This window comes from Ruditapes philippinarum, unplaced genomic scaffold (genome assembly GCF_026571515.1).
Source record: "Ruditapes philippinarum isolate M1 unplaced genomic scaffold, ASM2657151v2 ctg5606_1_1_1_1, whole genome shotgun sequence".
NCBI lineage: Eukaryota > Metazoa > Mollusca > Bivalvia > Venerida > Veneridae > Ruditapes > Ruditapes philippinarum.
This window is the reverse complement of record NW_026865820.1, coordinates 26,531-39,274: the sequence shown is the minus strand read 5'-3', so window position 1 is coordinate 39,274 and position 12,744 is coordinate 26,531. Positions and strand designations below refer to the sequence as shown.

The 12,744-nt window shown below is 29.8% G+C and overlaps 2 protein-coding genes across 2 annotated transcripts; both read right to left on the bottom strand.

Annotated features, from left to right (window-relative positions):
• Positions 1-559: 559 nt before the first annotated feature.
• LOC132730414 (uncharacterized) lies at positions 560-6,200 on the bottom strand. Its single transcript, XM_060716334.1, has 2 exons — positions 5,902-6,200; positions 560-2,268 (listed from the first exon to the last, which is right to left on the bottom strand). Exon 2 carries the CDS (start codon positions 1,991-1,993, stop codon positions 809-811), a length of 1,185 nt encoding a protein of 394 aa, XP_060572317.1. The 5' UTR covers positions 1,994-2,268; positions 5,902-6,200; the 3' UTR covers positions 560-808.
• A 3,386-nt stretch (positions 6,201-9,586) lies between these two features.
• LOC132730415 (uncharacterized) lies at positions 9,587-12,135 on the bottom strand. The gene is made up of 3 exons (XM_060716335.1): positions 12,038-12,135; positions 10,260-10,381; positions 9,587-9,814 (listed from the first exon to the last, which is right to left on the bottom strand). The coding sequence occupies exons 1-3, from the start codon at positions 12,078-12,080 to the stop codon at positions 9,626-9,628; spliced, it is 354 nt and encodes a 117-aa protein (XP_060572318.1). The 5' UTR covers positions 12,081-12,135; the 3' UTR covers positions 9,587-9,625.
• Between the last annotated feature and the right edge of the window lie 609 nt (positions 12,136-12,744).

Genomic DNA, 12,744 nt, shown 5'->3' with positions numbered 1-12,744 from the left:
ATCTTGAAATCCAGGCTATTTGTTGCCATAGCAACCAGAATTTTCAACATAGGAAGAAAAGAAAAAGATGTGCATAATCTGCAGACTGCCATCTACCCATATTTTATGTTTCATAAAAATATTTTCAGTACTTTTTGAGTTATCACTGGATCCAGTTTATGTGTTAAATTTGCCATATTTTCAGACTATTTGTTGCCATAGCAACCAGAATTTTCAACATAGGAAGAAAAGAAAAAGACGTACATAATCTCCATACTGCCATCTATCCATATATCAAGTTTCATAAAAATATTTTCAGTACTTTTTGCGTTATCGCGGGATCCAGTTTTGTGGACGGACGGACTGACGGACTGACAGACAGACAGACAGACAGACAGACAGACAGACGGACAGACAGACAGACAGACGGACAGACGGACGGAGGGTAAACCTAAAGTCCCCTCCGGTTAAACCGGTCGGGGACTAAAAAAAGGTGGCCATTAATATATTTTTCTGTGAAGTATTTCGAAACCTAAGGCGCTCATTCATGTTGCAAATTTTGCTATATTTTTTTTTAAAGAAAAAAGGTTGTCATTTATTAAATATTGTTTTATGAAATATTTTGAAACCAAATTAAGTTTAATGACTCTGCGATCTTCTCTATTTTGTGTATCCTAAATATAATGTTGTTGTTTTTTGTTATATTTGAAATTATATTGCGTAACAAATTGTTTTTAAATAACTGATAACTTAAAAATAGAAAAGTGAATAAAGTCAAAAAGATGTAATTCCATTTAAGTTAGTGACGGATAAGATTTTATGCGTTCATTCATAAAATTTCCAGTTTACCATTTAAATTGTCTAGAAGATGAACCTCTCCATCAGAAACATACACTATATCATCATCTTCAACAGATTCCATTTTTAAAATGCTTGTATTCAACTGATAGCATTCATTGTTACTAACTTCTTTTCTACGTTCACAAAATGGTTGATCCCTAATTGTTCTTTTAGAATTGTAATCAGAATTTGTTTCATTTATGTCAAGTGTTTTATGTTCTAAGATTTTATTTCTTTTGGAATTTTGTTGTCTTATGGTGGAATGTTTCTTCATTTTTAACTTCTTTGGCTTGTTAGAACCATCCCTGATTAGAAACGTGTCTCTTTCACTCTCGTCTTTGATATCTTTACTACTACTTCGTTCGTACTTGTCTTTTCTATTTCTGTTGCACATAGCCCCTGATATTTTTAATGTAGCAGCACCTTTATTATTTGTACACTTTGATGAGAAACTTTGCGAAAGTTGACTTTCAGTTTTGTCATTATGAGCACTTGATGAAATCAGCAGTGGAGTTAATGTTGGTGAACCTTTCAATTGATTTCTACTTTTATTCAAAGAACACCTATTGTATTTCTCTGAATTCTTTGGTTGACAGCTACCCTCTTTATCGGCATTGTATGTTGATAGATTTGGACATGTTTGTGATCTCCTAGTTGCATGTTGTGGAGATGTTGATTCAATGAATTCATATTCCGAATCAGATGTTTCAACTTCAGTATTCATATCATTCATTTCTAAATCTATATCGGAATCCTGGTCACATTTCTGTAACATAAATACCGAATTCTTTTTCCTACAGAACACTAAAACAGACACCGCCATGGTAATGCTTATAATTGTAAAAATTCCGAGTAAAACTGCGACCATTGTTGTGTGATGGGGTTTGTCAAAGGCTTCGCCACCGTTTACCGTGAAGGCTGAAACAATGTTGCGAGTCATTGTGGAGTGTGTTATATTTCGTGATGTAGTTAAGGATGTAGGATGTAAAAGATAGGGATCAAATCCACTCTGCGTTGTAAAGGTGCTTGTGCGCCTGTTGTCAAGCGAGAATCTCGGTGTTTGATTGGTCACATCAACAGTAGCTGCGGCGTGTTGTTGAGTTATGCCATGTAAGGTGTCGGAAAATGTAGAGTTTAACTTCTTATACAATTTGTTTACAGTCTTGGTAAACATTATAAATCAATTCAATGCATTCAATCATTATTATGCGTAAAGTCCCAGTGTCAATTCTTGATAAGTAAGGAACGACAAAAAAGTAACAGCTTCATATCCTGTTTGAAATAAAGTGTTGCTAAATCCGTGCTTGATATGCTCAAGATGTTTTATTTTTATCTAATGCATTTTTGTTTCACAATATATCACATCGCGTAAGGAAGAAAAGTTTCCGACGTGTTTAGGCCGCCAACATTTCGTGTAAATTCCCAACCTCACATCACATTGCCGCCATCCTGGAAAAAACAACCGATATTTATTACTATAATATCCAAAAGATACTATTATGATATCAGACGTTGTTAAGACATTTTAAGACATATCTTAGGCTTATAAACTGATAAAAGATTTGAAACAATCAAAATAAAGATACTAATTAAGCATAACGTTTCATCAATAAACTCTTACAGTTGATTGCGTGCCTCACGCTAAAATCAAGACCGCGTATTATACAAATGTATTTGATTTCCCTGATCTGCAAAAAGCTTGCTTTAGGATTATTTAAGCGCTTCTGACAATAATGAGACTGGCTGTATTTTACAAAACAATTTATCAGCCAGTATTAAAATCAACGAAGAATACAGGGCGAATATTCTAGTGGACTGCTTTTAAAACAAATGTTTCTCAAAGACGTTTAGAATCAAATATGGCAAACTCTATTGAAAATATGAAACTATTTTCATAAATATTTCAGAAAAAAGTCCTATTAAAATCAATAAAATAACACAGTGTAAACATAATAAACATTATATTGGCTTTCGAAAAGAAAACTTATTAGTAACGTTCCTAATCAATTATAGTATATGTTCAATTAATGTCTATAAATAACTATTTTGTGATAGCGGCAACTTAATATTTGAAGTGATCTGTTAAACTGTCAACCGTATCCGTTTCGCAGAGCAACAAATAACCTTTTAACTTGTTTTAACTAAATGAATTTGTAGAAACAACATGAATGATGTTAAAGTTCACCTTCACAATTTTGTTCCTGAATTTATTCTTAAAACATTGGCACGTTATTGCTAAGCTTCAAAGCTAACAATTGCTTTACAAGCAGCGTCAAGTCCAAGCCAATTGACACCTTGAAACGGACACAATTCAGATATATGTTCACTTTCTTCGATCTTTCCTTACTTGATTTGGGAACAGAAATCAATAAAGAATAATCTATGATTTATAGAAAAGCTAAGAATATTTTTTTTTATTTCTGATATATAGATATAATCATTTTATCCTAAAAATAAAATAAATTCATTTAATATTGAAACCACTGTACAATGGCATAATGAAAATAAATGTACAAGATAAAATCATAAAAAGTGTATGCATTTAATTTCATACGCCTTTACTTTTTATAAATTTAATTTATAAATTTTGTTTTACAATCAAACTAAATAGTATCATGAATAATGCAAAATATTAATATCCCATGTTAATCAATAACGGACTAATTGTTAAGGCAAAGCAGACAGCTATATATGTAAACAGTGTACTTAATCGCTTATAAAATTGTCTTATGCTATTGAGCGAGCGACTTTTGTCATTTGCTGGCTTTATATAAATATTTATATTAGAACTTCTGAACAATGACATATGATGATAAATTAATCAGACAGTTGGGTCCTTAGAAACAGCATTTCTGTTCGTTTATAGATGAAATAGACAAGAAAAGCATTGATGCAAAGCATCAAAGGGCGTCCAAACAAGAAATGCAGCAGGTGCAGATGAACTAGTGGATATGATGACAAGATATTCTTATAAACTGTTCAATGGTTCATTGGTTTTTACCAGAATTGTATATCACTTATGAACGAACGAACGAAAGACATTGTTCATTATTTATAACTTTGATTGGCATGCTAGAAATTAGAATATTACTTGTTATTTCTTAATGATCGTGGTTATTAATAGCAACGGATATACATGTATACAATCATTTATAATCCATATGAGTAACGCATAATCAACACCACACTTGTGTAATTGTCCCTTATTATGTTATCGCTATTAGCGAAGACTCCCTTTTAAGGTATCTGTTCACACTTAGTAACTCTATGACACTAGTTACATTTTATATTACCATGTTTATCATGTTGAGCATAAATGTTTATTATACACTAATTGTAATATATTTTTTATAAAAAAATACAGATTTTATGAATAAATTTTTTTTCTTTTCTTTTTTGTGTTTTATGCACTATTTTAATTCTGAGTTTTTACGTTTACTATTATTTTAAGAATTCAATTGTCATAATGACCGACGATTATAAGTCAAAACTTAACTGGGAAAAAGTCAGTAAATTATGGTTAATCTTTCAAAATATAATATTGTTTATTCTTAAACCATATACATGTACATTTGTATTTTTCTTTATCATTTTTTGAATTATCAATCAATTGAATAATTCAAAAAATCTGATTTGTAACTTTGAATAATTCCTCGGCATCTTTACTATACACGAATAACAAATTAAATAAATTGTTTCAAAGTTGATAGTATCATATTAATGCCATAAAAATGTACATTTTTTCTTAATTATTGTACACATAATTGTTTTTATCTCATATAGATAAAATAAAACATGCGATTTGTGTTGTTGGTTTTTTTCCGAATTGTATGTTTATGTATAATAATAATAATCAATAAATTTGAGAGTTGATCAGTGTTTATTAATTATTGTAACCAAACTAAGTGACAAACATTCATTTTGAAAAAAAGCTTATTTATCTGTAAAATATTAATAATTTGTTCTGTTCTGTAACGATATCAAACATCTACTCCAAAACCGGGAGAGACCGGACAATAAACGTGTGGTACTATTCGCCGGTCGTCAAAATAGACCAGGAGAGACCGGGAATTACCGACAGGAGTACATCCCTCTATAAATAGATTTTCGGAATATTTAGGTCATCAACTCATCATTCTATTTACAGCTTTCGGAATAACATACTATAATTACCACTGTGTACTACAAAATGATAAATAAAAATACCCCGAATAGCTCGTTTTAGTGACGGAAAAGGTTATCTAATTTGAAAATGTTTGCATTGCGAAATTCTCTAGTTCGCTATTCATTATACATATCGCGACTAATTAATAATCAAGCACCCTCATACCGATCGGAATGATCGGCTTTTATTATGAACAACTATAAAAGGCCCGAGAAGTTGCTGTCGCCCTTTCACAAAATCTGATTTCGTTACATAAAAGGCGCCGCGCTTCGGCGCGGACGCCAACAATCATTTTAAATTTTGTCGTAAAGTGTTTACATATCCATGTTTAACGCTTAATGGGTATATTTATTCCAATGTCAATTTCATTAACTTTGCAATATGCGTTTGTTTGTAAACAGAAGCGTCACAGTATTTTCTTTGATTTCCAATCAAAAGTGTACGTAAAGTATTGTCTGTACATTTTTTAAAGTCGAACTCTTTTGCTACAAGTTATCAAAAACATAACAACTTTTTAAATATAAACATAATATAAACAATAAGACCGCAATTGTAAACAGTTATTCTACAATACAATGCCTGTGAGTTATATTGTTTAAAACTGCTTTCCTTTTTTGCGAAAAAAAAATATGTTAAACAAATGTTTAAGCACTACTAGTATAACGTTCAAAACTACGTGATTTGCATGTGTGCTTGGTCCTGTAAATATAGTGACGTGAAAACAAACAAAAACCCAATTGCAACATTATGTTGTACAATCAGTTATCCCATGTCTTTCTGATATTTTGTAAAAATAGCGATCATGCAGTTTCACAGAAACAATTTTAATATAATAATAAAAGTAGTTTTAGTCAAACATTTTAAGAAAGATTAATCAATCAAATGCAATTTAAATTAACATAATATAATTCTTATACCTGGTTCTTATTCCAAGTAGATCACATTTGTTTGTTATCAACTTTTAATTTGTTTGCATCAAATGTATATCCAAACCTGTTAAGACGCTTTATTTTGATAAGCAAATGATTGAGTATGATTGAAGCGTTCAATGTATGCTTTTCTTGGCGGCACATTAGATGAATCATTTGTTCCTCAGCTACTTAAATTGTCATGTCCAATACAAGAACCATTGTTCTGTCAGAGTACTCTTGATACATATTATTGGATTTTATCGCCATAGCTGTAAGTAAAGCAAGCAACACTTGCAAAATCAATTGCTGCCTTTCTCATAATAAAGACATTCCTGGCGTATTGGATATAACAATTTAGCGAAACACGCTATTGTCAGGAACCTGAGAGGTAGTTGGAATTAATGACATTGTAATTAGCACATACATTTCTTTCTATTTCATAAAATTATTTGAAAAAGTTTATAACGACGAACTATATGAAAAACAAAATTCAACGATAAAATACGATACATCAACTTTCCCTTACTTAAATTTTGAGCAATATTTCCTAATGTGTAGTCCAGTCTAAATGTAATCTTATAACTAAGGTTAGTCGATATAATTGACTACACAGTACAGAGTTACAATAATCTATGTCGGCCTAATTTAGGAATAATTGGTTTAAGGACACGGGGTCACGTATATATTCAATATCATCAGTTTGGTGCCAGTGTTATTTCAGGTGATTTCTGATTCATTTTATCAATTTGATTGTTCGTTGATAACGGAATGTTTTAATAAATATTTATTTTATTAGTAATAGAAATATAGAGTAACTGTTCTGATTTGAAAAATAAATATAATATATATTTTACAAACGGAAAAAGTACTGTGCACTTGATATGAATATTCCCTATCGCATCGTTAATATTTATATATATAATTGTTTATTATAAATCTTTGAGTTGTTAGTAGAAATTTAATATTTGCTCAATGTGTGTACCTTAATGTACTTGTTTTGATTTAATATGTTCACAATTTATTTATTGATACAGCTTAATTTAATTTATAAACAACATTAAAATCATTTGTGTGTCTATTTGTATATCATTTTTTTTTGTAATTTAAACTGATGAAACTTTACACTTTATGAAACTGAAATGCCAAACAAAAGCACTTAAATATTAATATTTAATGCGAGGCACTTGACACCAATAGACAACCACAGTCGCCACTCACCTTTATCAATATATGAGCTCCTGAATAATAGAATACTGAAATCATTAAATATTCTTTTTTATTTATTTTCAAATAAAAGTAAAATAAGTTATATACACAAAAACCCTCGTTAAACTTTATTCCATATTTCTAAATCCAGATATGTACAGACTTTCCAGTGTAGCTATCCATATTCGCCCGTTAAGTAAGAAGTATTGGAAGACTATGGCGTTCAAGACACCGATACCGATATTTGGTTCTGTTTAGCAGCAGCTCGCTAATTTTGATTTCTATTATTGGAATTTATAACAACACTTTTGAGCAAAGAAAGCAACAATTATCAATTTCTCAGCCAATCGGGATTGATGTAAGTTTTGTCTTATAAACATACCGCCGTGTAAATGCCAATGACAGTACTTAAAGAAGAAAGATAATCGAAATATATAAGTGGACGAAATATAAGCATAAAAAGTACGATACATTGATTCCCTACTATCAAAATTAATTTACCATATATTTTGTTTATTAGTCCGATATTTCGCTGTGTCTGAAAGACTGAAACATAATTATATGAAATAATGTACTTGGTCCTGTTAATATAGTGACGTGAAACCAAACAAAAACCCAAATGCAACATAATGTTATAAAATCAGCTACAACAGCGGAATAAATTTCAGCATCAATCTATTCTAGCCAAACGGAAAATGCAAATGACCATATTGATGTTTCTTCAGGAATAATCACTCTTGCATTGCAAATCATTCTTATGACAGGAAACGTATTTATGTGAGAAATATCAATAATGAATATTTGTCTTGTCGCCGATTCGATCGATATAGATTGTATAACAAAATCTGATGTATAGTTAGTATTATATTAATTAAGTTACACCATGTAATTGTCTTGTTTTGTTTTATTTGACACATTAAACTGTTTTTAATATTTAATTATCTCTGTATATACGTCTTCATATTCAGGATTAAAGTTAGATAGTTTGTCAAAATACAAAAAAATGCTTCAGACTTGCCTAAGGCAACTCAACATGCTTAAGTGAAGTGTATCGAACACCTTTAAGTAGGCTGTTCATGTAATAATTTATGTCTGAAAATAGCTCCTGGATTCGAAAAAGTTTATAAACCAATATTTACCTTTAAGGTAACATTGATATAATAATTGATGAATTCAAACATGATTACACTTCTGAATACATCAACAAACTCCGCAAAATGTACTTCAATCTGATACATTAGTGTGTTTATAGATGACAATAATATAATGCGTGATTTACAGTTTATACTGTTTAAATACCTCTAAGATTATTGAAATTCTAGCAATATATGTGCATATTAAGTTATCAAAATATTCATACATCATTATGAATGATAATTAGAAATTGTCTACATGATGTTCGGCTGTGACGGCTTTTACAAGGAAGTCATGCACTGAAGCATTGGTACTCTGTCTTCAACTGATTCAATCCGCGCACTGCAAAGAATGTATCTCAAGACAACACAAGACTACAAAAAATCCTATAGTGAAAAATCCCACGCAATAGGGTCGTCAGTGGCCGAGTGGGTAAGGCCGTTGACTTCAACCCCCCCCCTCTTCGCTGAGGGTTCGAATCCCAACAGGAATTTTGAATTCTTTCATGTGAGGAAGCTATCCAGGTAGCTTAAGGAACGTTGGTGGTTTTACTCAGGTACACGTTCGTGCCTGAAATAATGCACGGAAGGGCACCTGAGGTCTTCCTCCACCAGTCATGCTGGAACGTCGCCATATGACCTATACTGTGTCGGTGTGACGTAAACCCCATTCAAACAAACACAAAAAACCCACACAATAACAAATACTTTCTTCTTCAGTTATGTATATTGTACATAATTATATTCAAATACCAAGTGATTAAGATAAAAATGTATCCAAAACTACGAAAAAATATGTACTTTCTGACATTAATACGATTGATAAAATGAGTGACCCAGCAAGGCAGAGTAGAACCGAGTAATTTGAAATAAACTGACAACAATATAGCGTATGAGAGTCTTTAACAATCTAGAGATTATTATATCGTAAGACATACTAACGGCCTTAAAGATAAAGACAAAATAATGACACAGAAAATGCACTGTAATGTTGGAAGATATTAAAGATATGTTGTTGCCTGTTGTTTTATTATTATTATTATTATTTTATTATTATTATTATTATTATTATTATTATTATTATTATTATTATTATGTTTTTATGTTTTTACTTTTTTTTATTTATTTATTGTATGAAAGTAAAAGTAAAAATTCATAACTTTTTGTAAATATTCTATTGTAAGAATTTTATTGTCTGTTGTTGATGTTTTTGTTTTTTTATTTCATTGATTTTTTGCTTATTTATTTGTTTGTTTTTTTTTGTTTTTTTTTTGTTTATTTGTTTGAATATTAATGAAAAAGTAAATGATTAACTACATTTTATACAGTATTGTAAATAAGAAAACTACATATACATTTTAATCCAAGCATTTATTCATTTATTTCATTCGTTACATCTGATGACAATAGATATCTACGTAAGTTTTGTCATAGGCATCTGTCGAAGCAGCCTGAACGTCAAACTGGAGTTTCGTCACGTCTTTTGGTAAGGATTGAGCAACAGTGATTTCGCCGGTTGTAGGATTCAAGTTGAAGTATGCTGAGTCACCACTCACGATGGAATACTTCACAGCTTTCCCCTTTTAGTATAAGATATGTTTGAATATTAATTATACAGTTATATACTAGCTATCGTACAGCATTTCGTGCATTAAAATAAAAGTGTTTGCCTTGAGTTCATTTTCATACATTTTAATTTATCTTCTGATATTAATATTGTGAATTACCTTTTAAATGAAAAAAGGATAAGGTGTCCAAACACACAAGTATATCTAAAATTCTTTCGGTGACACGATCTTGAAAGTAAACTTGTATACCCCTTCGAGGATATTAAGTATGTATCCCAAAATGCAACCACGTTGCTATTTAACATGCATATAAATGTGTACGTTATTTAGCGGATTAACTTTTACTTCTTCAAATGTACCAATTATTTTGTAAAAAATAAAGATATGGTTCTGATTGTGTTCAATAAGCAAACACCTGATTGATAACATATTCCCTTAGACAAAAAAACATACTTACAGACATGCTATGAGCTAGAACACTACCAATACTAGATCCGACAGCCGAATCAGCCCTTATACCGAAAAGGTAGGGAGTATTCATAAAGAATACTGAGTCGAAACAAAGGACTGGTTGACATACTGAAATAAAAACAATAAAATAGTATCAACAGTTTTAAGTTGTTGCTGCTACTGTTGTTGTCGTTGTTTATCTGCACAGAAACACAACCATGTTATAAATGTAATTAGATGTCATTTACATCCCATTTTGGTTTTTCTGCAAGCATGCTTTTTAATATAAGGATTATTCAAACTTACAAATTTTTACATGAATCAGTGTGTGTGAACATTAAGCATTATCATTCATTACATCAGTCAGTGTAATAGCGTAATATGTTGAAGATCTGTTTTTAAAAGTTATTTGAACTTTTGTATTCGACTTATTAACGTCTAAAGTGCCAAGCAACTCACAAGTAAACATTTTGTTTTCCTTAATTTGTTTATTATTATTTATTTATTTTTTGTATTTTTTTTATTATATGACTTGTTTCAGATTTCCATAATGAGACACTTTTAATCGTGAACAAAATGTCGATAAATATACAAAAAAAGAAACAACAAAAAAAAGAACAAAAAAAAAGAAAGAAATAATAATAATTATGATACTTTAAGAATAACAAAAGCTACTAAAATAATCATTTCTAAAACAATTAAAAACAAAACTCGAAGATACCGTGACTTTAGACTTTGTGAACAACCACTTATTTATGTGTTATTTATTTAAATAAAATGTTCTTCTTGGAGAATCAATCAAGCATAATATAGCTCAAATATGGTATTGAAATTAACAACAACGTATATAAAAATAGTAAATAAAAATTAACAATATAACAATACACACAAGTGATTAAGAATGCAAGAAATTTTACAATAAACCATGCTATTCAGATCGAGGGCATCCAAAATAAAATGCATGTCATCAAAATAACAAACGTGAAACCATGATTTATTCAAAGCAGAACAAAATTTTACTGAAAAGCCAATTAATAGAATACGTATTACTCACATAAATACTATATCATTCATTTTGAGATACGAGATTACTAGACAATAAAATACTTCCCTATTAAATGTGAAATGCCCACTTACATATCATAAAATATTTACCATAACAAACATAATATGTTGGCTTATTAAATATGAAATTATTAATTATTAAACAATAATTCTTTACTTACACAACACAAAAATGCAAAAACTGGTAATGTAAATGAGTAAATTTCTATAAACTTTATTAATCATAGAATGCATAGCAACTATCAATAAAATACTTATTAACTGAACATTAAGTACTTAAATATTAAACATATAAATAACTTAACTGAACAATAAGTACATACCAAACATAACAACTTCATTACTGGACATGAAATAACCAATACAAATACACGAACAATGTTAAATGTTTACAGCCATAAGGTAAATAGAAAGTTTCAAGTTTTGATTAGAACACATGGCGAAAGATTCAAAATCCCGTAGTCTTTTAAACAAAGCCAAACAAATATTTAAAACAAACGCCATTCCAAGAGCTCGTTAAGTGAAATAACACAAAAGAAATTCAAAGAGAAGGCGAAGAAAAATCTTTAAATGAACATCTATTAACAAATTAACAATATGAAATATCAGATCAGAAGAAAAAACATAAAGCATTTTATCACTCCTAATATAAATGCATGTCCTGAAATAAACAGATAAAACTGAAATGAAAACATTAAATGAAGTATAAAACAGACATACCTGCTATCACAGTTAAAGCAGCAAATACAAACAACATCTTCATTTTCTCTGATATTCGAACAGCACTTGTATATGAAGCACAGCGTATACTAAGTAAGAATCTGACAGTGTATTTATACATTTTTGGTTTCGTGCAAGCAATAAATATGCGTGCAAAAACATCTATATTTTGAATAAATTAATAAATAAAATAAATATGACACATTACATCTGCTTTCAATTCTTGTTCAATGTCTTATTGAAAATGTTTTGTCATGAATTAAAGGGATACTCAGGCAAATAAATGACAAAAATATTAAAATGATTTAATGTACTCCAATCACGCTGATATTATATTTTTTGAAGTCTCATTATGAATTTCTGTATAAAGTCTAAGTATTTTCGTGCAAGCACTAAATATGCGTGCAAAAACAACTATTATTTGAATAAATTAATTAATAAAATGAATATGACACATTACACCGGTTTTCAATTTTTGTTCAATGATTGTTTTTAAATTATTTTAAATTGCCGGCTGCAAATTGTAGAAGTAATTAAAATGTTATATCACAAAAACCACAGACTGCATATGAGATCTCGATAATTATAGCATTTATCTTTGTAATTTACAGCAAATAACAATTAAGATCTACAAGAATATATTTACATTTAAATGAAGCTTCATTTCTTTTGGTCATTGTGTTTTGTCTCATAATTGCATTTTTCTA

Bases quoted from the DNA above. Each gene is read 5' to 3' on its own strand.
- LOC132730414 (XM_060716334.1), bottom strand. From the start codon at position 1,993: ATGTTTACCAAGACTGTAAACAAATTGTATAAGAAGTTAAACTCTACA.
- LOC132730415 (XM_060716335.1), bottom strand. From the start codon at position 12,080: ATGAAGATGTTGTTTGTATTTGCTGCTTTAACTGTGATAGCAG. The intron at 10,382-12,037 runs GTATGTCTGTTT...TTTTTATTTCAG, and splicing joins TGCTTTAACTGTGATAGCAG to TATGTCAACCAGTCCTTTGT. The intron at 9,815-10,259 runs GTAAGTATGTTT...TTATACTAAAAG, and splicing joins TTCTAGCTCATAGCATGTCT to GGGAAAGCTGTGAAGTATTC.